The following is a 25,306-nucleotide window of genomic DNA, read 5'->3' as shown; positions in this document are numbered from 1 at the left end:
TCAGGCCGTATAAATCACACGGTTACTAGGAGACGGGACATTAACGGTACCCATGGTAACAATTTCGCTGGATGCAATAATCGTGAATGGCTGACAATGTATAATAATTCAGTCTGGTAAAGGTGCCGCCTCAGCAGAATTCACATGATTGATGAGTTGTTGGATGGACACCCCACAGTACGTTAATTCAGATGTATGAACAATGGAATGGAATAGAATATAATTATTCTCCCTGCGCCTCCGTTGATCAACATGACGCCTGGCATTTTGACAAGCAAGAAGCATTATTATTATTATTTTGTAGCCTAGGGATGCGTGTCTGTGTGTCTGTCTGATCCTTTATGCTCAAAGCAAATTCTCCTTGGTACATTATCTCCTCTTTGCTTATCCCTGATGAGCCTTTGATTATGAGCAAGAGCCGGACGGAGTCAAGTTGCGTCTCGCTTGACATGCTGCATGCTATTCACATGGGTATGCACTTAAAAAACCCAAAAAACACAAGTCACTATGCATCTGTGTAATTCCTTTTTAAAGTAAAAATGGTCAGCACATGTAGTGCCGTGACACAAGACGTCCAAACGTCTGCATTGATGTGAAAGACAATCAAATCAATGTTCTCTCTCGGCTCGGAGCGCACACTTACAAGTCAAGCAAAACAACAATAGTAATTGTGATTGATCTCCGCTACTTCCACGAGTCCAGTAGCCATAAGGTCCCACTTACAACCGAGCGCCTATTGGTAAGGCAAACACAGCTGGTGCTGCAGGCGGACGCCTCGTACCCTGGGCTCTCCTGGTGCCTCCATGTGTCCTGCATTGTTCCCATTGATGGATGGAGGATGTGCTAGGTACACATTTACTGCACATGCAGCCCACCTGCTCACTGGTGTAGGGCGGGGCCAGAATGGACTCCCGCCTTTGTATCTTTGTGAGATGGGTTTGTTAAACAATGCTGGGGATCACGTTCAAAAGAGGGCTAATGCAAGGACGGTCTTAACCGCACAGACCTGTTTTCCCCAGCTATCCTGGTATTCATACATTTGAATCCCGAAAAGGCTGCTTTATTGATAGTAGCTCTTGGGTTTAGCCTTGGAGACGTCGTCTGGTGAGTTCTTCTCTGGATGTAGTAAGTCCTTGTGGGACTTGCTGCTACACGCAAAAGGCTTTAGTGGTTTGTTTGTTGGTTTTGTTTGGGCAGAAGTTACATGAGGTTTATCGGTGGTACGTTAAGGTGCATTTGCTGGCTCATTACTCGGCCCTCTCACTCCCGCCCCATTTGAGAGCCGGCGATGTTTGATCTCCAGGCAAGATAAGCCCTTTCCTCCACCACCACTCCGACCCCCAGTCTTGTCATGTTGATTCAGTCGCTTGGCACCCGGCCCGGCTAAACAAAGTCCGCCTCCAGATTGCTTGGGGTCACCGGCCGTTCTGGCACCCTCACACTGCACACGCTCAATCAAAGCTCTTTGAGGTTTGCTCTTTCGTTTATTATTGAAAAGAAGCTCTTCCTAAACGGGGCCGATGTGTCCAAATCACTCCCTTCCCGGAGTCATATCATCTCTCTTGGCGTGGATGCTTGGCTGGCCAGCAGGGGTACGGGGAAACCCCAGCGAAAGACTTCGGAACATGAAGCGCATCACGTCAGGAGAAGCAAACCGCTGCGGACACGTCGAGCTGTGTGGCGCCGTCAAGTCAAACCCCAAACCTCTTTTGGTGGTGGCAGTCTGGCCTGGCTATTTTCTTTTTTTTACATCCCACTCTGCTTTACATATAATGGAAATACTGGTTGGAGTCGGGTTACGAAGTCTGTTGGGCATCACTATGCATCTCTTCTTCAGTCAGCTCGTAGAGAGAGCCAAGTGGGTCGCTGGCCAGGCCACAGTTGGATAATGTGTGTGGGCTTTTGTATTTTACAATCCCCTCCGTATCGTCTTCGCTTTCTACGTCTCTCTATGCCTCGTATTGTGTTTCCGTGTCGCCCAGAATGTCCCAGTTCCACCATAAACACACACACACACACACACACACACACACACACACACACACACACACACACACACACACACACACACACACACACACACACACACACACACACACACACACACACACACACACACACACACACACACACACACACCCTCCTCTCCAATCTACCCATGCTAAGACAGACATCAGGGTAGTGGAGCCCACCGCTAGGGGTTCACACTTTCTTCCCGGCCCAGGAGGAGAGCTGCTCGAGCTCTAGTGCTCAACCAGATCTCCATGCCACCCAGGCCGGCTTCAAAACCCTCAAACGGCCTGGATTTCCTTGGTTCGGAGTGTACTCCTGCAATGGGAAAATCCTTTCTTAACCTCTCTCCTCCTCAGGCAGGATCTTGTTGTAGAGGGGTGGCTGTGTTGAGGCCTATGATTTGTGTCAATTGGAAGTGTTTACTGTGTCCAAAGTTTGCTTTAGACTTTTGCGGTCTATCTTGACTTGGTCCATAGTTTTAACCACCCATTTGGTTTCTGTGTGAAAGTTGAGTGTGTAGATTTCAACGCTATCCAAGAGATTATGCAAAGCACCGGTTTCTGCTCACTCAACTTGTAGCAACCTGGGAAAGTCCTGCAATATTGATGCTTATCGGTCAGCAGGTGACGTCTGAACAAATGTCCCCGTTGCTTATCCCATAAGGCTGAATGTTTTAAAGTTTGATTAGTCTGGCCAGGGTGAGCTCACCAGTGTGTCGGGAGAGTTTTATTTTTGGTAAAGGTCATTCCTCACAAAGGCTCAGTCAGAGGTTGATGATCTTTGAGGTGTGTGTGTGTGTGTGTGTGTGTGTGTGTGTGTGTGTGTGTGTGTGTGTGTGTGTGTGTGTGTGTGTGTGTGTGTGTGTGTGTGTGTGTGTGTGTGTGTGTGTGTGTGTGTGTGTGTGTGTGTGTGTGGGTGGCTAATAATAGCCGTTGACATTCAGCCATCTTCGGAGAACCCGACTCCCTGCTCTCCCCCTTCTCCCTCCGTGTCCACGTCGGAACGGCGCTGGAAGCAAAACAACAGGACGGCGTGTTTTATAGACTCCCGTTGCTCGCCCTCCTCTACTCCATTTGAGCAGGAATTCCGGAACCTCCTGAACTGTGACTAGGCTTACATGATGTATAGACCCCCCCCCCCAAAACCACCACTACCCCCAACCCTCACTGCAGCCTAGCCCAGACACTCAATACCCGTAGGATTAGTAGCTTTGGCACTTCTTTCACCTTCCCCTCCCAACTTTAGTGGTTTTGCAACAGGAGCTCTATTGGCTGGTCTGGAGGGGAGGGGGTGGAAGGCTGTGTCTGATATGTTGGGGTTTAGGCTGGCTCTCCGTGGGGGAGGGAAAAGGAAGACGTGACTCACTATAAGGGGGAAACAACACACTAATCCAATTTGTAGTTGAACAACTGGTGTTTGTGTGAGCGCGTGTGTACGTGTGTGGATAGCCTGCGTGATCGCGTCACCGCTGGGGAACGTAGGGATGGGGGGGGGGAGGGCTCTGTCGGACACATGTTGTGTGGCATCAGGCTAACTTCTGCCTGCATTCCATCTCGGCCCGATAATGGGCTCTGTGTGTCTAAGGGTAGTGCGGTCCCATGACCCTCAGCCTCTGTGTTGATGGAATAGCCCTGTGGGGAAGCGGCTGTCGCTTTGCAGAGTTCTGAACTCTCATTCTCCCTTCCTTTCCACTTGAATCGTCTGACTGAACAGTAGGAATCCAAACCGGCTGGTCTACTGAGGAGAGACAATAAAACATATCTCCTGTTTTACACATGTCTGTTTAAAGTAGTCTGAATGAATGACATATTCTCATTATATCCGGTACAATGTCATTTTACATGGATAAAAGATATATGTACGGCGGGAACACACTGGGGGAACTATTCAGTAAAAACAAGGAACACGCCACAAAATAAGATCTTGGCCGTTTCGAAGCTGTGATATTGTGTTGCACTTTCTGTCTGAGAGTTTCCGCCCAAGCAATCCTAATATTTCCTTCCAGTCCTCCTGAACTCGGCGCGGCACTCCTCCCGGTAATAGAGGGGTGCGTGTGCGTTGGCAGCAGTGAGCCCTGCGGTCTGCTCGCGTGGACCAGACGGCCTCCCTGGAAACGTGTGGGCGTGTTCTTTATCATTATCGTGACATTTTACATCATGGAGGTTAGCGCTGCCATTACCACCGCGCCGCAACTATTAATAACACGGTAAATGAGAGCCAAAAAGAGGGCCCGCTCCGCGCCTTGCTGCTGGAAAACCGGGCGTACACTCAGCCATGTGATGTCATCGGACGTCTTGGTCATTAAGCAGTCCTTTCTCTACCCGGCTCCTCACACGGCTTCCTCGCTTTTCATGAGTCATGCAGTCCTCCCTCTTTGAAGAAAGAAAAACCCTGACTTTTTCTTTGGGCTGGTGCGGCTCATTTGGCTATTGCCAATCTCTAATTGGATATGGACTGATCTCCCCCCCCCCCAGACACTTTTATGAGCGCAACAGGCGTTGTTGTGTAGTCCCGCTTGTAGCCTAGGGGCTTAAATAGCTTGGATCCATTCCTTTCTAAGCCCACCGCGGATCAGAAGCTAAAGGGTCGTGAACAAACAGCCCCTCTTGTCCTCTCATAATGGAGCCGCTTGACCCTCGGTGACCTCTGCTGGTTAGAGCATCTGCCTGTCGATTTCCTCCGGCCCGCCCTATGGGAACCAGCAGGATGTTCCGGAGATGTAATTTGATTGGTTGATTTGGTGCAGTACTTTTTTCCTTGATGAGTGGGTTTGTTGCTGGGTGAATGTAATCGTATTCAACCTCAAGGCTCTAAGATTCGCCATGTGCATGCTTCACTAATTTGTTGCTGAGGTTTATGCATGCGAAGGCAGGCCACTTATGCAGGCAGAGAGGAGGCGGATCAACCCAATGAGCCTGATGCTTATTGGCGTTTTTCCGAGCTGTATAGTTGTGTCGATAATGACTGCGGCGGAGGGTGGAATTTAATCATTTTGCTGAAGGGGGGCTACTGTTATGCAACATGATCTGCTATCACTGTACCCGCATCTTTGGCCAGGCCCGGGCTAGCCTAGCCTCATTCTTTGCCATTATGTCGATCGATGCCCAAATGGGCCAGTCACCAGGTGACCAGCTTTGAGAAACAACATTCCTGTTTGAACAAAGGATTGAATGATAAGGACCAGAATAGGGTCAAGCTTATTTATTTTCATAGGTATATCGTAAGTCTGGTTGGGTTAGTGCACATGCCTCTCATTCTCTCGTGACATGAGAAAATAGTTTGAATTGACTATCCCCCCACCCCGCCCCCCGCCCTATTTGCACAGTTTGAAGCTTTGAGGAACCCCAGTTACACATTAAAGCCATCCCATTTAAAGCAGTAATCTTGCCCAGACTCCTTCAATAAACTAATTTTATGTATAATTCATGGCAAAACTTTAATAAACAAACTGCTCAAAGGACTGAAAACACACACACACACACAACCGCTTAGTTTCCCACCCGTATTCTTCTGACCTAGTCTCGTAGAGAGGGAGAGACGAAGAAAGAGAGGGAGATATGCAAACCAACAACAGGTGCTAAGCCCTCCCCCCGGGGATTTCATTGTCAAAACAGCCTCATCACTGCTCAGTCAGTAATAAAGCTCCTTTAAGCAAACACACACTCCCAAGCCCCGGCACCCCATGAAACTAACAGTCGCTAAACAGTTTCATGTGCCCAGCTGCGCGCTGGTTTATGACCTGCTAGCATGGAGTGGGATGAAGGCCCCATCAAGGTGGGTGTAAATGTGGTCCGCATTTTGCATCATGTATCTCAAGACGGTGTGGTCTTTCCTTACGAGAAAGACCACCATATAAGGTGTGTGTGTGTGTGTGTGTGTGTGTGTGTGTGTGTGTGTGTGTGTGTGTGTGTGTGTGTGTGTGTGTGTGTGTGTGTGTGTGTGTGTGTGTGTGTGTGTGTGTGTCCGTCCTTCAATCTAGTTTGATTGCACAACACGCTTGGTGTACATAATCACATTTGTCGTGTATAACACCGAGTTTGTGCAGGGGGGGTGTGTGTGTGTGTAACGTAAGACCTCCAAAGCTGGAGTGACCGCGTCGCCAAGCCTTTTACCGATCAGCCTCAGACGCTGAGCGTGCAGAATAATACCCAAGTGCTCTCCGAAGCTAGGTCAATGGTCAATAGTCAGCTGCAGGTTAGACACCGAAGTGGTGGCAATAAGGGGTGCTGTAATAAAGGGTTGGGTTTGTAATAAACATGTAGATAATCCATAATTGGTTTGGTACTTTGGGAGTGAACACTTTTTGATAAGATGTACATGTATTATGTAAGCTTGTTCAGTGAAAGCCGAGTTGTTTTTTACGTCTGCCTTTGGTGCAGCTGTTGCCATTCTTCACTTTATGTCATGCATGCTGAGTGGAGGTTGTCCTGTGAGTCACAAAAGGATGTTACAGCATTCGGCATTGAGACTAGCATTAACCCTCCTATCGTTCATTTAAATTAAACTGTTTTATATTAAAAGGTTACCGGGATGTACTGTGTTTTGCAAACGGCATTGCTGCCACCCACGCACACCGTGTCTTACTACAAGCAGAATGTGCTTTCACAGGATTTTGTACAGGGCTGCATATCTGCATCCACACACAGTACACATGTAGTAGATGAAGGTGGGACACCTGGCTAACGCAAACACAAAGGTACAGCCCGAGTGTAGATTGAATCTGCTCCATGGTTTATTCAGTGGCGGCGACTGTGGCCCAGTGTTTACACTGCTCTCACGGAGGTCCTGCCACCTAGGCTGCTGACCCCCCCCCCCCGGACCACTTTCCACACCCTTACTATCAGACATGCTCTCCTCAACGACAGAGGAGAATGTGCTGGCTCCAGTCCCAGGGAACCAAGGCCTTACCGCATTAAAATGCCACGCTGTCTGCCGATACATAAAGGGTAACCACTTCATTGCTCACTACACTTGCTGATGCCATAGCAATGGCATGGTCGCTCTCCTTTTTGATGGTTTTTAGGGACACAACGACATTTGCGAAATGTTCCGAACAGTGCATCGGTGAAAAGGTTTCCTTGTAAGCCCTCGACAAAGGGAGTCCTTAGGAAGCTGCCAGCAGGGTGAAAGCAAGGCTCCAGTGTCAAGTGTAATTACCTCGGTTAATGGCCCCTTAATAGCTAGCTTAGTCCTGCTTCTATTGTTCCTCCCTGGCTTAACCTTGACCACGACGGGCAAACCAACCGGGCGAGTCTAGGCGAAGGGAATATCTGCAAGGCACCGTATTGGCGTCAGCTTTACTCCTTGCTTTAAGGGTCTTGGTGGACGTGACGGTGACCAATTAGAGGTTATTGGAATGCAGACTTTGCACAAAATGGATGATCTCTGACCTCAACCATCTCTTTAGTTTGTTAATGCAGCCTGCTTCATCATTTTGCCTTTGACGTTTTATTTGGTTTTTCTAGGTGCACACCTTATTTGTGTATCTGACTCTGTTATAACCCCAGGGGCTCTATGATCATGCCAGGTAATTTGATCACAAGGAACTGAATGATTGAGGGTATTTCAGGCTTTATGCCGGCGCCTAAAATGTAATAAAAATGTCAGATCATTTGCAATGCACCCGGCGTAGACGGCTAATGTTTGAATTACCATAACCATTAGAAACGGCTTGTCCTCTGGCTTTTTTCTGCTCAGCATGATCCATCAACCGACACTGCCGAAGATGCCTCGTGCAGTTAGAGGCCCGGAGTGGGGGAGAAAAACTGGATCCAGGGTGTCGGGTGATGTTGTGTCTCTAGATAGAGGACTCCCCCCTCTGGGGAGGGTTACAGAGGCATTCCCCACATAGGCGTCAGAGCTCCTAAAGAATTCAGATGGGATGTCTCTGGCACTGATCGATGGGTTCTGGGGTGAGGGGGGCAGTGCACACACACTTAGCATCTGGATGCAGACAGTTGGGCTCTACCCGTCTGCATTATTTGCCCGGGTGTCAGGTGCTTGTTTATTGGAGTGTGTGTGTGTATTTTCCAAAAGTTTATTTTCCAAAAATAACTTTTTACAATTAGATCCTTTTTCAGAATAGAAAAGCATTTAACCTGACCATTCCCTGCACAAAGAACTAATTGCTAAATTTCCATAATAATGTGATAATCATTTCTTTATTTGGCAGATGTGTAGACTGTGCACTGACCGCACCTGAAGGATGGGTCCTGAAGGATGGGTTTTATTTGCGCATTCCTGGGTTATTTATGCACACACGCTTGTGCGCATGCACTCGTGAATCCGTCTCTCTCCCGACCCTTCCCCCCCTCCCCCACACCAGAACATCATTGTTTTACCCCAATCCTCAAGTGAATTTCATTGACCGCCAGCCACCCGTTCCGTGTCCCCGACATTGGGCCCCTGCCAGTCAATTTCCCCTGATGGATCACCTCGGGGAGCCTAGAGTGGGGCCCAGCTCCTCCAGTTGCCGCACACTACAGAGAGGGTATTGCCATGGTAATGAGGGAGCGAGTCTTAAGCTGATGGCATTAATCAGCAGGGATCACTGTGACCAGCCTGATGACAGATTGGGCCCCTGAACACAGCGGGCAGCCGCAGTGGAGTTCAACCTCTGGGACAATGCCGTCCGTCCAACAGAACTGGGAGACAGATCCAACACCGGTGAACTCTGCAGGGGGAATTACATGCTCGGTCGTACAAATTCAATGTATGACTTTTGAAATCTCAATCAATTACAAAGTTAATCACTTCATTTTAGGCTTAATCACTTCATTTAAGTATCTCGGTGAATATCTTGGCTCAAATGACACCTAGGAATTTTTCCTTTATTATTTCTTGTCCGAGCAGAGTTCTCCTTTACATCCTCTGTTAAGCCCCTACATGTGGTTTTACCGTTTCCTGGGATCAGTTTGTTTCTTTTCACACAGAGCTGCTTCAGCTGTGGTGAGGTCTGCATTGGTTCTGCTCTGTGAATCATGGGGATTTGGTAATGCGTCAGTAAATGTGGCCCTGCTATTTGGGGTTTGGCCAGTTTGCACACCTATTAGTTGCTGCGTCAGATTTCATAGAGAATCCATCCATGTGGAATGTTGAAACCTCTCTTCTCGACGTTAGTCTCTCAGTCTTGAGTTGCAGAGAACCGTCAATCTTCAAATTACACACTTGGGTAAAAATAATAATGGATCCTGTTTATCTTCCTAGATACACTGGAAGGGTCTTTGTTTGTGGAAAAATTAGAGCTGTTCTTGGTTCCTAACCTGGGGTCTCGACCCCCACTAGTGGTGGCTGAAGTCAAATGATGCTGGATCTTTTTCCTATTGGTGAACACATATTAGTGAAGCTATATTTCACATTTTTATTGCATCAGATATCCTATGTAAAAGCCCTGATCAGGTGCATGTATAATGGTATGCAGAAATGCTTGTATATTATCTCTGATGCAAGTTAAGGCTTTCTAGCCAAGCTTCATGATTGATATGGTACAGCTTTTGTGTGTGTGAGAGTGGGCGGAAGAGAGAGGTCATCTAAACAGCTGGGAAACTGCAGGTGCATATTGGCATTCCTTCAGCTTTTCCCCCAATTAAGCAGCTTAATGAACGGAAAAGGATCGTTTTCGGGTTGCACACACACACTCACACTCACACTCATGCACTTGCTTACACAGCGTGGTTTTCAACCATGGCCAGTTATTCTTCTAGCATATTTTCTGATTTATGTATCCACACCATAATGGGACCAAGTACATGCGCACACACGCACTTCACTAAAAGGGTCATCCATTTCTGGCCATGTCCACGCTGAGCTGGTGAGATGGAAAACATTGGTCAAAAGTTTTCCATCCAAACTTACATTTTCATTAGCACAACTCTCAATCCAAACTGAAACTGGTCTTTTTGCATCGTCAGTTCAGATGTCTTCTTATGTATATGGGTAGGATTCGTTGGTAGTTTAAAGTCAAATATTAAATGAAAGACATGACGGATTCATGGGTAGGCCACACTATTTGCGGCGTATTGAACTTCATGTACTTAATATTGCCGTATAAACATTTATCAATTTGTCGGGGGGGGGGGGGGGGGGGGGGGTGGTGGGGTAAAGGCTGGGATTGATTAATTAAAGCTTTGGATTAGAGCGCTAATGTGCTTGTCTCCCACCCCAGTATTTTCTGCAAATTCAGCAAGTACTCTAGGCCCGGGCTAATAATGCAAAGCTAAGGTTCACACGTTGACCCTTGTTTTAAAGATCAGGCAGGATCTATAGCCAATTTTAAGAAGTTAAAACTTGGCAGACAGTTATTCCATCCACCGCGCCTATGCAGAGCCGCTCCACTTGTAATTTCCCTCCAGGTTTGCGTGATCCAAATTTTGAGGCATTGCGGAGCAGCCGTCTGTGCTAAAATCGTCAATTAAGCTCATTTTATTTCCCGCTACTGGAAGCTATGTTTACAAATCTCTGGCTCCCACTGTGCATGTGCGGCTTATGTCCCTCGAGAGCAGAATGATCAATGCAGTCAACTCTTCAACAGCCCCTGGCTACAACAATAGATGTGTCACACTGTTTAGGAGGGGGACAGAATGCTCTGGCATACTTGATGATGAGGAGGATATTCTGCCCATTTTATTTTGCTCTGTCTGTCCCTCCCTCCCCGTCTAGCTCTAATCCCAGCTAGGTTCCACAGGATATTCTTGGAGTCAAAACAAGCTAGTTTCGATTTGAAGGGCTGGTCTGTTGAGGTTATGTTGATTTTTAAATAAAGCCTTTTTCCCTGTTCACTACTCATTAACATATACCAACCTACTCTGAACATGAATGGGGTCCATTGATTTAGAATGCCTGACTAGATTGAATTGATCTGGGCTCTTGGTACCTGTGGCTAGTTCTAACGTCGTTATTGAGGCACAATGTCACAGGAAGGGTCCCGTGATGAACTTTAAGCCCTGCTACCCCAGCCCCTCCTCCCTGTGTGGTATCTCACTGCCCTGCAAATTCTGTGTAGTTTAAGATAAGTTTGATACGAGGATGCTTGTCTATCCCACTTCCCATCTTTTTCACCATCAATTAACAAGACGACACTTTTGTAGCACTGATTAACATTCTGTTCCACAATCTCATCCGTGCCTTCTGTCGGCTGTGGATCACGTGACTTGGCTCACGCGGAACGCCGACTATTACATGAAGAGCCAAATGACAACCCCATTGCTCCCTGCGGTCTACGACCGTCAGTACCTCGGTGCCGGGGGTGGAGGGCTGTGTGTGGGATGTTCCTAGGAGGGGGGCTCCGTGGCACTGGAGCGGGCGGCTCGGGCAGTCTGAGCCTGCATACCGTAGGGGGGGTTTTAATATGATCCTTAAACGGCTCGTCAAGGGCCCTAATTATTCTTGATTAGGGGGTCAGTCCGTTTTGCAACTCTTAAATTAGACGGCGCAGCACCTGCTCCGCATGAATATGCAACACGGTGCTCTCTCTCTCTCTCTCTCTCCCTGCTCTGACTCCCTACAGCCCGCAGTGTGGCTCCCTGCCTCTTCCAGGGATGCAACGTCTCTGCGTTGGACCCCTTCAAGCAGCCTGATTTGCAGGACAATGGGCTTTTGAGGAGCATCCCGGCTCCCAGCAGTGCAGGCTTATTGTGTCTAGCACAATGTCTTCTGGTAATCCACTAACACTGTGGCCCGCGCCACGCTGATGCTAATGCCACCGCTGACGCCCGCTGACCTCCCCTCAGTGCTGAGTCAGCTCAGTTTGTGAAGACTCTTTCACACTAGGGGATGGGGTGCACGTGACTTTGGACCATCGTTCAGCCAGGACTTGGTCCAAAGGTTTTCTTCATACAAATACCATAATCTGTTCGTTGAAGTCCTCGGACTTGGAGTCGTGGCAGTCATCTCTGAGCGGGGGTACGGTTTTGAATGTGACCACAGTTATTTTGTATGTGAGGGATGACACATTGGAGCACACAGCGGTCATTCAAATTCCAAGGGTCGCCGCAAGACCAGTTGCCCTTTAATTACCCCTGAGACGGTATTTTAGACGGGACAGATTGACAGACTGGCGTGTCTGCACTCCCTGGCTACCTACTGGCTAAGGGTCATCATGGTTATTTGGGGAGAAGAGCGTCAGTCATTCTGTCCGTGGCTCCAGTGCACTCCTCCCAGGCGCTGCTGAGGCCAGCCCATCTCGCCTCAAACAACCCATTGGGTTGGACACGCCAGGCATCTTCCTGGCCGCCCAATGGGAAAGCAGGCTTAAGGGGGGGAAGTAGGGATCAGCAACACTTGTTTGCTAGTGGAGCACTTTGGAGTACTTTGGACTACTTAAGATGTAACTGAAATAGAAGACGCACACAAATACACACACCCTTTTAAGATGTGCCTGTGTACGGCGTTTATTTGTATTTTTTTATGTTTCAAATCAATACTTAGTATGCATACTTATTATCTGTTGTTACCCTTTATTAAAAGCTACACATAATTATTGATCTATTTAAGCTATCTTATCTGATCTCAGTGATGATCTATATCCATAGTCCCGTCCAGACTGGATGCTGGTCATCATAGAGTCTTCACCGGGGGGGGAGGGGGCGTCCCCTCCTCCCATCTAGCCCCCTCTTACTTCCCCTCTGGGCTCCCTGTTGCCCGGGGATACCCTGGGAGGAGTCGCTTCTAGGGGAGGGAGTTTCCACGTGTGTCTCTGCTGTGGCAGTGACTCAGTTATAGGGCGAGTGCGTGTTTGTGTGTGTGTGTGTGTGTGTGTGTGTGTTCGTGAGTTTGTGTGTGTGTGTCGCTTTAAGTCTCTGTGAGCCTCCGCAGCAGAATCCACTTTAAGATCAGTGAACATCGGCTCGCTCTCCACTCGCCCGCTCTTCAAAGAGCTTTTAGATTAAAGCCGGGACCACAGAGGTAAGAGATGTTTTGCTGTCTGCCAGCGTACCTCCCACTCCCTTTGTTACTTTTGTTTGGTGGAATTAACTCGCAGACTGAAAGAATGGGGGGGAAGAAAAGTTGGCTTGTATTGTCCTTTGTCTGGATGCACAGGTGGAGGCTGGTGTGTGTGTGTGTGTGTGTGTGTGTGTGTGTGTGTGTGTGTGTGTGTGTGTGTGTGTGTGTGTGTGTGTGTGTGTGTGTGTGTGTGTGTGTGTGTGTGTGTGTGTGTGTGTGTGTGTGTGGAAGACAGTCTCGGCGATGGGATATGTTTTGATGGATGTTTATGTGGCGGTTTCTGTGGGAGGCATGTTATTTCCTTGTCGGTCGAAGACCGCAGAGTTTAAGGTTTAACACTGGGCCTGACACATACTCTCAGGAGGCTTGTTATCACCTGGCCTCACGGTGTGTTCACCGTCGTCAGCTTTTATGCCCGGTTCGCGTCAAGAGTGCCGACTCACCCCATGTCACTTACGTCGTGTTCTCACCCGTCGACTCGTTTTACGTGCCCGCTTTCACCCAAGGTGACACACCAGAGTGTAATTAAGCCTGATGAGTAAAAATACAAGCCGAGTTGGCGTTTATACCTCGTTTGGTGTGGCGAAAGTACTGTGCGCTCGCTTAAACGGGGGCTCCAAGATCCACGTCGTCTGAGAAGGAGGGTCTTGAAATGTTTTGAGTGACCCGGCTCCAACCACTCTAGGATGGTTTGGTGCACTGCTTTTTGTGTGTTTATAAATCATTCAAGAGGCGCCATGTCATTTTTGGACAGGGGCCAGTTCCTGGACCTTCTAAATTTATAATGAAAAGGTCCAAAGGACGCTAACAAGCCCGTTGATGGATGCTTGCCGACCAGGGGCCATAAAGTTAAAACTCTGCCACCACGCCGTACTATGGGGACTGCAGCCGGGGTGATTCATAGAGAAAACACACTCCTCCGCGAGGAAACAAGCATAGGAACACTCTGAATCTAATATGACAGGAATCAGCTGGATATGCCATGCTCTAAGGCTCCCCCAACACGGTTTTAGGACACATCCCGACGTGTTGTTCTGGCTGTTTATGTGTTCTGAAAGGCCCCCCCGGTGGGCCGTTGCCATGTCTTTGAGTTCAGGGCCCCTTTAAGTGGCCGTCCCCATGCGACAGGGAGGTGAGGAGATGGGCCTCCCGTGGGTTGTGTCTCTGACAGCAGGAAGGCAGTGCGATCGGGCTCTCTACAAAAACACATGACCGAACTCCTCCCGCCAAAATGCGTTCAGAGGACAGTCGAGCCCCTTTCCCTCCTCAAATTCGGATCACATTTCGAAGGAACGCTGCTGCCACTGCTGCTGCTACAGCAGCTGTTCTTCCCAGTGTTGTACACTCTCTTCGATTTCTTTTTCTGCCACGTTTGTAGTGTAGTACCTTAATTTCCCCTAAGGCCACGCTGTCGTGGCAATAGGATGAGTCAACGGTTTCCATGGTTGATTCCTCCCGCCCGTGATTCCTCTCTCACCCGGGGTGGACGTGTCCACTAAGCACTTCTTCATCTCCGAGGAAGCGCAGCAGAAGGGGTGAAAGGCCAGTGCAGCAGCGGCAGCATGCCATTTCACACTCGACGCTCTGATTCTCCGGGGGGGGGGGGGGTAAGCTCGTGGCCTCACACTGCTGCGTCAATACTTTCTCCCACTCCCCCCCCCCCCCCCCCCCCACCTTTGTTTCTCAAGTTTGCCTTCAAGGTCACGTGAGGTGAGAAAACCATTAAGGGCGTGCACGTGCAGGGTTTCCAGCTCCTCTTCCCATTCAGGAACCTCATTTTGAAGTGACTTCTCAGTCAATCAATACAGCCTCAAACCCAATCATAATTTCGATACGTCTTATTTTTATCGTCTTTTCTCTTTTGTCTTTTTGTCCTCTGGGAGTAGGCAATGGGCTCCACACTTCAGGCACAATACGGATTTGTATATACTCGACGGGCTGACCCATCGACCCACTAACCAACCCACTCACAAACACGCTCACACACTCATACACACACGCTCGGACGCTCACAACCTCAACCTAAATGCCTCCAGACTAAACATGGAGGCTGGGTGGGAGGCAGGGCAGCGAGGGGAAGAATGGCAGGTCAAAGGGTTTGTAAAGGAGCGGTGCGTTGCTAGTCGTCCCTTGCCCTCCCAAGCAGATGGCCGGCGGGAAGAACCCTTTGAGTCGAGAGGGACCGAATAGGGGCTCAAGCCAGGGAGGGGAAATCTGGAAACCAAGCTCCTGGTGTATGTGTTTGAGCGTTTGTTTGTCCACTAAATAGGGGACTTGTTTTGTTGTTCACCCAAATCGCCACCACAATGCTCCCTGTTCAAGTCGCACTAGAAGGCAAACGTGTGTGTGTGTGTGTGTGTGTGTTCGTATGGCGCCACGCCTTGGGCCTTTCATACCGGAGGCCTTGTCTACCCTGAATAAAGTTGGTAAGAGAGTGTCTGTCACAGAGCTGGAAGAAAGTGGCCCTTGTGACAAGAATGACAACAACCTTTATGCCGACTCCTGCAGCGTAGTGCACAGCTGTTCTCTGCCTCACAGCTGGTTTGCTGTGTTAAAAGAGCTTTGTTTGGCTCATTCATGTGCAGTGACTTTAGACTCCCCTTTGGCCTTAATTAATTTTACACCGTCGGTTAATTTACCAAATTGTTTCGTGTCTTGGCAAAGACAGGAAATGGTTTTGGGTGTTGGTGGTTGATAAATCAAAGCGCTTCTGCTTTTTCGCACAGCGAGGCACTCGGCAAGTCCTCTCACCACAATTAGCCAAGCTTAGGGATGGCCGTAGGTTCAAGTTCATTATCGCTCTCTTAACTTGCTCTGTCGTAACATTGGACAGCGATATAGTCCCATGACACTGCTTCAAGTTACCAGCTGTTTACTTCATGCTCATTTAGCAAAGCCTAATGGGGGATAGATAATTTCATTAGAACGGCGCAATATGTAATTGGCTCCTTGTCATATTTGATATATCAGCCCTGACACAGAACTATCGCCTTTCTACTTTTGTACAGGGGTGTGTTATCATTCCCTTAGTCAAGCCTTCCAAGTTTCCACCGTGGCATTTCCCCTCTCTCCCTGTACGTACTGTAGTTCATTCTGCTCAGCGAGAGAACACTCATTACCAGCGCTTGCGAGTCATGGTGCTTCCAAGCAAGGGAGATAAACTCTCTGTTAATGCCCTAGATCACTTAATCCCCAAGGTTATGGCTCTTGGCAGTGGGATGCTCGCGGCCGTAACCCCGCACAGGCTGTACGTGCGCACCCAGACTTGACGGTCATGAGCGCAGTGTGAAAGGTTTCCTGGAGAGTGAGCTTCAAGCGTGTAAGGGGTTGTGTCGCGCGCGCGCACTCACACACACACAGACACACAGACACACAGACACACACACACACACACACACACACACAGTGAGGAGTCACGCTGATTCACAATTCCTGTCGATGTGGCGAAAGGAAGTGCCCCCCCCCCACAGTCTCTGACAAAGTTGGTGGTGTGGACCGTTGGAATGGGGGAAAAAAAGAGGGGGAGCATCAGCTCCAACTTTCAAAAATAAACAAGGGCAAACTGTAGCAGCCTTTGAAAAAATATTTTCCCAAACCGGATCAAACACGACGTCATCGTTTCTGTGCGGAGTTGGAAAAATGCAAGTAATGTTTAGTTTGCTGGGAAGGATGGCCGGAGCGCTGAAGACTATGCGGGGGCAGGAGTGTGGGTCCTCAGTAGTCTCTGGGCAGGGCTAGCACTCAGACACTGGCTTGGCTTCTGAGGACCCTGGTCACCTCGGCGTGTGTGGATACTAGGGAGGACTTTTTGTCCATGTGTGGAGGTAACATTTGATTTGTTAACTGCTGTTGATGAGGACGTGTTCTTAATTCAATGCTCACTATCTGAACTCCACCTTCTGAATGGACTTATTTTTAGATGAAATTGGATGAGTGAAGTCTGTTGGCTTCTGATTCGTTTAACTTGACTTCGCAGAATGAGGTGTTTATGTCGTGCTTAAATGTTGTCCCCATGATCGTAATGACCGGCTAAATGGAACAACTGTTCTGGGAAAACTGTGTAACCGTGGCACTGTTTCTTCTCCTTCTGTTTCTCCTTCAGATGAGTGTGACCCTGAATGAAAAAGTGTGTTTAGAGCAAGGGGAAACAGAGGATGCTGCCCACACGAAGGATACACTCTGAAAAAAGTCTCTAAAACGGGTAAGTTAACTCCATCCACAGTGGGATTACTTTCTGCTTTTTAATCTGCTTTAAAATATGTATAGAAAATTAAGTGATGAAGTCACATAACATACAACGCCTAAATACTTTTGAAGGGTTTTTAGTGTTAACCCCAAGCTCTTATGTAATCGCTGTAGAACAGGGGCAGCCACAGTGCTATCTGCCAGCGCGCTAGAGTCACATTTAGAGGAACATGGCGGGTCCCTGGGCCAACTTTTTTCATTACAACGTAATGAAACGCGTGTCTTGGCAGGGCTCCCCATCACTAATTCACTATAGGACGGTCTGGAAGTGATTTGACTTTTGTATCGTCACACGTAACAGCCATGGGAACCTGGGGCTCATTTGTCAAACTTTAAGGGAAACGTTGAAGGCGAAATTAGTCGAGTTTGGACCGTAACGGCTGAAGGTTAAAATTCTAATAAGCCTAGGCTTGCTGCAATCAAAATGTCAATGTAATAACTATTTGCTATTAATTAGTGTGGTACAAACAAACCGAAATTAATTGTATCTTATGTCCACCCTTCAGGTGGCAATGGGGAATTCTGAGAGCCAGTACAGCATCCAGGGGCCCAAAGGCACCAGCTTCTTCTTCCCCGTGAAACAGAAGCCCTACTCCCTGAAGTTCCCCTCCTCCAAAGAAGACGACCTGTCGCCCCACACGTGGTGGAAGAACGCCCCCCGCGGCTCGGGCTTCAAGGCCAGGTCTCTGGGCCGCGGCTGCCTGTCGCCGGCCAGGAGCCGCCCGCCTTACTCCAGCGGGCACTACGACTACATCTCCCAGGGGGCCAAGGGGAGCCCCCTCAGGGAGCCCCCCCAGTGGTGCGGCGCCCCGGGGCTCGGCGCGCCGGGCAGGCGGGCCCCGGGCGGCTACCGGGACAACCCGTACGGCGCCGAGTTCAACGGGCACGCCGCCGGGGACGGCTGCGACGGCCTGGAGGAGCAGAGCAGCCCCCGGGTGGTGATCAAGAAGGACGGGAGCCTGAGGGTGGAGTTCACCAACACCCCCGGCAGCCCCCTCGTGGTGGAGGAGGTCGGGGGTCCGGTGCAGCTCCTCAAGTTCTCCCCCAACGTGGACGCCGCCGCTGCCGCCCCGGGACCGCCGGGCTCCCGAGGGGGTCCGCCCCCCGGCCCCGCCTCCTCGATGGCGAGGACCAGCAAGGGCAGTTCGCTGAGCTCGGACGGCTCCTGGTACGACTCCCCCTGGGGGCCGAGCGCGGAACTGTGCGCGGAGCAGGAGCCGCCGTGTTCGGCCTCGAGGACCCTGATCCTCTCCCCCGGCCACGAGTCTCTGGACGAGCATGAGTCCTCTCCCATGTCCGTCCCAGAGCTGTACAGGGACCCCACTATGGCCGCCACCTTCCCCGCAACGGTGGAGCCGGCCTGCCTGTACCGGGAGCACAGCCTGTCTCACAAACCGTACCGTGCCTCGTTTGCGTCCGCTCTGGACGTCCCAGCGGAGGAGGAAGAGGAGGGGGAGGGGGAGGGGGAGGAGGAGGAGGAACGCCTGGAGGCCCGGCAGTACTCGTCTTACACCCTGCCCTGCCGCCGGCCCAAGGCCCACACACTGAGCGAGGACCTGGGCGGGTGCCAAGACCCGGAGCAGTACCAGGCCGGGCCGGAGTTTGGCTTCCAGAAGAAGGACTCCATCAAGAACCGCATCAGGCGCCTCAGCGACTGGACGGGCAGCCTCGCCCGCAAGAAGAAGTCCCAGGTTAGTCAGACGTCTGTTCTCCTCCTCCTGACTTGGAGCATTTCTCTCTCTCTCACTTGCTCTCTCTCTCTCACGCTCTCGCTCTCTCACGCTCTCTCTCGCACTCTCTCGCACTCTCTACAAACGAGACTTGGAGGGTCTCGTTGTTGCTTGATTGGCCGCCTAGAGGGGACACTTGACTGCATCATTTTGTGTGTCACAGCAGGGCGCTTACAGAGAATCTCAAGGCCACAGTATATCAAATTGTATTCCTTTCTTTGAAGGGATAAATCCCTCCTCCATTACCCCTGGTTTAACATTTTGATGTTTATTTTTAAATGGTGAATCTTTTCCATGCCCCCTTACCTGATTGGGCATTCATTGTCGGCTTGTTTTGATGGAAAGGGAATCGATAAAGGCCCCAAGTGACCGTGTTCCCCGGTGAGGGTTTTGTTGTGGCCTTGCCTGGCACTGCCTGGTGTCTACCACAAGGCCCCCTTCCTCAGAACCACAACACCATCTGTCCCGCGCACCGGTCACTGTGGGGTGTCACGAAATGAAATTGGCACAGCTGCGGGTGTTGTTCATGTCTTTTTAAATGATCATTACTTGTCCTGAATAGAAAGGAGATGAGGTTAGGGACAAGGGGCCAGTGGATACATAGTAGGAGATATGGACAACATGATCAGACGCAGCAGAAGCCAAGGGCTGCGCTGTCAGTTTCACGATGAGTTTTTAACGGTGGGTCGATGCCTTCTTTGTAAGCATGCCGCTAGTTGTGTCAGATTGATGGGTGGAATTCTGTGTAATTAGACAATGGATGAAAGGGGATGCATTTGTGTCGTATGTGTGTGACTTAGTTAAATTGTCTGTATTCTTATAATTTCACTGTTATTGTAAATTTTGGTTTGCTTGGACTATAATTAGTTGAAAAAGGGGGCTAAGTTAATTTTGTTGTACTTTAATAATGTTATTGGCCTTTTATGCTTTATGCTACATTTATATTATTTATAAGTAGTTTTAGTTTAGTACAAACTGCAAGCTTGTGTATTATGTTCCGATGAACATTTCACTGCTGCCCTAAACAGGGATTATCTTTAAATTGTAATTTGGCAGAATGTGTAGCTTTAAAGTTCCTTTTGTTTTTGCGAGTTCAAACAAAAAACTTCCGCATCAGTTAATTCACCTTTTTTAAATGCTTTATGTTGAGGCTATGCCCAGAGAATTGCCCAAAGCCTTTTCTAAAGCTCTGTTGGAGAGCAACTAATTCCTCATTGAAGATTAACTCTCCCTCCCCCCCGCCTCTTTGGACATTATTAAGGACTTATGGCTGTTTTGTATTGTTCTGGAGAGATGTGGTGGAGTCCTCTCGCCACCCTCCGTGAACTAATCTGCTAATAGGGATTTCTGCGTGTTCAGTTGGATTTTTTTGTGTGGTTTCGATTTTTTTTGCATCCAAAACTCTGCTCTTTTGACCATAGCGGGGGGGGGGGGGGGGGGGGTGTGTGTGTGCGCCATGTCATCGTGTCTCAAAGTACAACAATCTGTGTCATGCATAAGGCTTTCACTTTACATTAGCAGTGCCCTCTTCCAAGTGTCACAGAAAAAAGCCCTGCTAATCTATGGCCATGTGTTGGTGCTTAACCGGTTCTGGGAGCAGCCAAGGACCAGCAGATTTAGCTCCTATGTTATTAGCACTTGATGCCTGATTGGAAAGCAGAGAAAAGAGCTTTGTTTATTAGCAGCTCACCTTCAGAGAAAAAGAGGCGTTCATCTGCGATGATCATAAGAAAAGCACCAATCCTAAACCCGTAAATACGCAGTGATTCATAGTCAAAACCTAGGCCTCGGCAACAAACCGTCATTAGCCACAATCTATTTTTAGAGATAAATGCACCGTTTTGAGGGAATCATCAAAAGACCGTTTTCTTTTGGGGAATTTCCATGTGCGCCTGACATAGCCTAAATCAGGGCTGTCGCCTTTGGAAAGAGGCCTCGTTTTTTTTTCTTTCTCTTTCTCGCTTCCATAATCGTCCTTATGTCTGGATTCCCTCAGTGCCGGCCGGCCTAACCTCTCTGGTCGTATATCTCCTACTCCGGGCCCAGGTCCCACTGTCTCATCCGGTCGACCAGACCCAGGAGAAGCTCTGGCTCTTGCCCCCCTCCACCTGCACTGCAGGTCTTTTGTTGTCGAATGGGCTTAGAGGTCAGCGTGGGACCTCAGAGCCCAACAGCTGTGGCCTGCAGCTTGTTAAAAACATCTGGATGAGGACAAGAACAACGTATTTTTTTAGGGAAAAGGAAAACTGACTTACCCAGGTCGGCGTCTCTCGTCTGCATTTTCCTGCTGCCACATTGATCTATAAATATATACAAGAAGGGTATGAGTGCGCTATTTCTTCCAATCCTGGGGAATGAGGTCATTGGATACCAAAGGCAAAGTATCAGGGAAGGAGCAGAAAAAGACTCATGTTTGAGATGAGGTGATTTAATGACGAGGAATGATAGTCATGAAGTAAGAAACAACCAACAAAAACAGACGGCGAAGGAATCAATTCCTCCCTTCATCGAGATGAAGGGAGTTCTTTTCAATTGTTAGCGGGGGAGAATCAATGCAGCAAGAGCTCGTTAAAGAGAGGTTGTCTCTCATTAGCCGAAAGAGAACGTGATTCCATCAAGTGGTCTTCTGGGGAACCGTCAAACCCCCTGCAGGCCTCAGATGACGTGAAATCAGCCGTGCCTCTGTGTTTTCTACACACTTGGGTCCAATCACCGGCAATTTGGCCCAATTTCTCAGTCCAACAGCCGTAGCAAGCAATACCAGCTTCTATTTTGCACTTTAAGTGGAGATGTGAGTAGTGTTAAGAAGTAAAAGGTGTACCTGATCCAAGTCCATATCGTTGTTGTACTACAGATATGTGTTCTCCTCAAATGCATTACCAACATCTACCGGCTAAGGTGCTCGAACCGCAAACAGGAAGTTCAAGGTTTAATCCCTGCTGTCCTAATTGTACCTATCCTTGAGCAATAGACACACTTCCTGCTCCTAAATGCAGGTCCTAAATGCAGATATCCAATCCCCTGTGTTCAGGGTAAGTTGCCTCTGAGGGAAACATCCTGAGCAATTAAGTTGTTGGATATGGTTTCTTCAAAAAAACATGTCACAATCTACATCCGTGAAAGCCGTTTTGATCTGAACCATGTCAGCTTGGGCTTTCCATTGCCGTTTGAATGAAATAAGGACATCTCCCCCCTTATAAACACAACATACGTAAACATGCCGGGTGTTGATTGCCATGCCTGCTCTAGCTGCCATTGTGTGATGTTTCTATATTGGTGCTGGTAATGAAACCATACATTCCTCTTTATGCAGTATCAATGAAAGCTAATCCCGGGGCTAATAGGCAGTCTTTATGAAGTCGTAAACGGTCGTAAATGATGTCTTCCGCTCGCACCTTAAGCGGAAGACATCCCACGTTTTATGAAAGTGTTTACTGGGAGGGTATTCCGTCAGAAACACGGAAAGAGATAAAAGTATATGTATACTCTGTCGTGTCGCTCTCTGTCGTGGTTTCATCTTTATTCTCTTTTTACACTTGTTGCCTTTCATACCTTCTTTTTATTTCCTGTAGCCTGTGTACCAACCACTTCACACACACCTACTGTTCTACTTCCCGATCCATTGTTGTGGTTCTGCTCTGAAGCCTCTGTCTCCAGTGTGTCACTCTCCTCTCACCCTGTTCTCCTCCCCTCCCCACCCCCCCCTGACAGGAGCAGAGGCACAAGGCGCCGAGCGATGCCTTCGACAGCGGCGTGGACGGCCTCACCGCCGACACCAGCTCTCCCTCCCAGGTCTCCAGCCTGCCCTGGTTCCCGGGGGCCTCGGCGGCCTCCCGGGCCCAGTCCCAGGGGGCCCTCCACCAGGCCAGCGGCGACGCCGTCCGCCAGAACATCTACGAGAACTTCATGAGGGAGCTGGGGGAGACGGGGGGCGGCCGGCGGAGCGGGAGCGGCGGGGCGGGCGGGAGGAAGGACGAGTCCACGGGCACGGGGGAGGAGGAAGACGACGAAGAGGAGGAGGAGGAGGAGGAGGAGAGGAGCAGCAGCGAGTCGCCAGAGGGCTCGCTGGAGCAGCTGGACCTGCTGTTTGAGAAGGAGCAGGGGGTGGTGCGGCGCGCCGGGTGGCTCTCCTTCAAGCCTCTCCTCACCCTGCACAAGGACCGCAAGCTGGAGCTGGTGTCTCGCCGCAGGTGGAAGCAGTACTGGGTGACCCTGAAAGGTGAGCAGGCTGCATTCAGCCAATACCCCCTCCACTCTGAAGTAACACCAGCCAGGGTGGAGGAGCCTGCTTCACCTCTGGTTCCCAAAATCTTTGTCATAGTTACCGCGTAGTTTGCCTGAGGAAGGATATTCTCATAAAGTCAATATTACATTAAAGGAGAGCCTCTTATTGTATCAGGTTAAAAAGGCCTTTTGGATCCTTGGCCATGATATAATATTTGCTGTTGCTAGAGCCTCTATCTGGCCTTGTTACCCTAAAATCTTAGAAGGATTTATGGATTACTACTATGCATTACTGGCCGAAATAGATAAGCGTGTGTGTGTGTGTGTGTGTGTGTGTGTGTGTGTGTGTGTGTGTGTGTGTGTGTGTGTGTGTGTGTGTGTGTGTGTGTGTGTGTGTGTGTGTGTGTGTGTGTGTGTGTGTTGGCACTTTAAATCCAGGAGTGCTCATGCACCTTTAGACGAGGACACATAACCCTACGCCCTCATTTGAAGCATTTACTGTCGAAAACATCTGAGATTTATCAGCCAACGAAGGCCAGCACTGACACCGCAAGGACATTCTCTTCATGTCCAGGATTCTAAGTGCCTGTTATGCTTAACGCCTAACAGGCGTTAAGCATAACATAAGTTACTTTTCAAAGCTCTTATGCAACACGCTAGGGTAATATTCCCTGGAAGCCGTTATGAGAAGATATGAACAAATTTCCGAGAACCCCAAACAAACCATAAGTTTGGTGATCGACAGTTGCATACACATCCATCCTGCTGAAACAATAACCACAAACGCGCTAAAAAATAATAAAGGAAAACAAAATTTCCGAGGAAAATAATGGTTCTACTATAACACGTTCCCTGCCTTTCAGTTGGCGACAATGATTAAATGTGATCAAAAGTAAGTTGATGTCTGGGACTAGGGAATGAACCTTGATCAATCCCAGACTTGAAATTAGGGAATTTCAGGGAGGTTAAAGGGCGATGGTTGGAGGCTTCAAGAGTTGTCCATTGTCCCACAAAACTTTACTCTTCAGATGCACCCGCCACCTGGTCTCTGACCCTTTCCCCTGTCACCCCAGGGTGCACGTTGCTGTTTTACGAGACCTACGGGAAGGGGTCCCCGGAGCAGGAGGGGTCCCCGCGCTACGCCCTGCTGGCGGAGGACAGCGTGGTGCAGGCGGTGCCCGAGCACCCCAAGAAGGAGAACGTCTTCTGCCTCAGCAACAGCTATGGAGACGTCTACCTCTTCCAGGTGAGACCCCACTGCCAAAGCTTCTCCTACCAAAGTCACTCATTCATGACTCCCACCATCCGTTCGAGTCGCCCACTTATCCCTGTTGTATTTTCTAGTGCCAGCGTCTGGTCGTGTCATGGACAAGTGATGAACTCTTAGATTCCTGTGTGGACTTGAGCCCGGCTCTGTTTTAGTGTAGTGCGTGGTCCAAACGCACAAATGAAAAGCAGAAGCCTGGATGTTTCGGACATGACGTGTCGATGTACTTCTGCGGTCTGGCTTCGATAGACCGTGCCTCCTACGGGCACGTCAGCCTTCTTTCACAGCGATTGCTCTCCTAATCCGTGTAGTCCTTTTTGTAAACCCTGCCAGACGACATGGTGCAAACAATTCAAACGGGCCTTGAAGGTCACAGCCATCTCATCTGATTAACTGCTTCTGTGAGGCAGCAATTAGAACGGTCCCAGGTTGGATGTTCGCATCTAGATGTGACAAAAAGAAGAGTGTGTTGATGTGATCTGGAATGCAGTTGGAAGAAAAGGAGTGAGGAAGGGTGAATAGAAATCTCTTATTTTTCAGGAACACAGGCCCAGCTTGCGGCCTGTGAGTCATGAGGCCAGTGAGGGGAAGCATGGGGTGGTGTCACAGGCTCTGTGTTCGGAAGGTGAATCACAAGGGTGGAGGATGGAATCAGGAATGGATAGATAGCTATGCGTGTTGGTATGTTTGGTTTATTGTCCGAGTGGACCATGTCCAATCGGACAATAAACCAAACATACCAACACGCATAGTTCTTCTATCAGGGATGGATAGATAGAAGAACTATTCGTGTTGGTATGTTTGGTTTATTGTCCGAGTGGACATGGTCCACTCGGACAATAAACCAAACATACCAACACGCAGCCAATCATGTTTACACCCTCAA

At 49.2% G+C, this 25,306-nt stretch overlaps 1 protein-coding gene across 3 annotated transcripts in view; it reads left to right on the top strand.

The window, feature by feature from the left end:
• tiam2a (TIAM Rac1 associated GEF 2a) overlaps positions 1–25,306 on the top strand; it is a 72,480-nt gene that overhangs the window by 4,952 nt on the left and 42,222 nt on the right. Inside the window, exons 1-5 of one of the 3 annotated variants that reach the window (XM_030355777.1) lie at positions 11,873–12,915; positions 17,057–17,155; positions 17,706–18,890; positions 22,641–23,148; positions 24,227–24,399. In XM_030355777.1, coding sequence (XP_030211637.1) covers positions 17,712–18,890; positions 22,641–23,148; positions 24,227–24,399 — 1,860 coding nt within the window. In that variant the 5' untranslated portion in view covers positions 11,873–12,915; positions 17,057–17,155; positions 17,706–17,711. Of the gene's footprint in view, positions 1–11,872; positions 12,916–16,472; positions 16,779–17,056; positions 17,156–17,705; positions 18,891–22,640; positions 23,149–24,226; positions 24,400–25,306 lie in introns of those variants that run through there. The other 2 variants (XM_030355780.1, XM_030355778.1) reach the window with 2 other exon arrangements.

This window comes from Gadus morhua, chromosome 5 (assembly GCF_902167405.1).
Source record: "Gadus morhua chromosome 5, gadMor3.0, whole genome shotgun sequence".
NCBI classification, from domain to species: domain Eukaryota; kingdom Metazoa; phylum Chordata; class Actinopteri; order Gadiformes; family Gadidae; genus Gadus; species Gadus morhua.
This window is presented reverse-complemented; position numbering and strand designations above follow the sequence as displayed.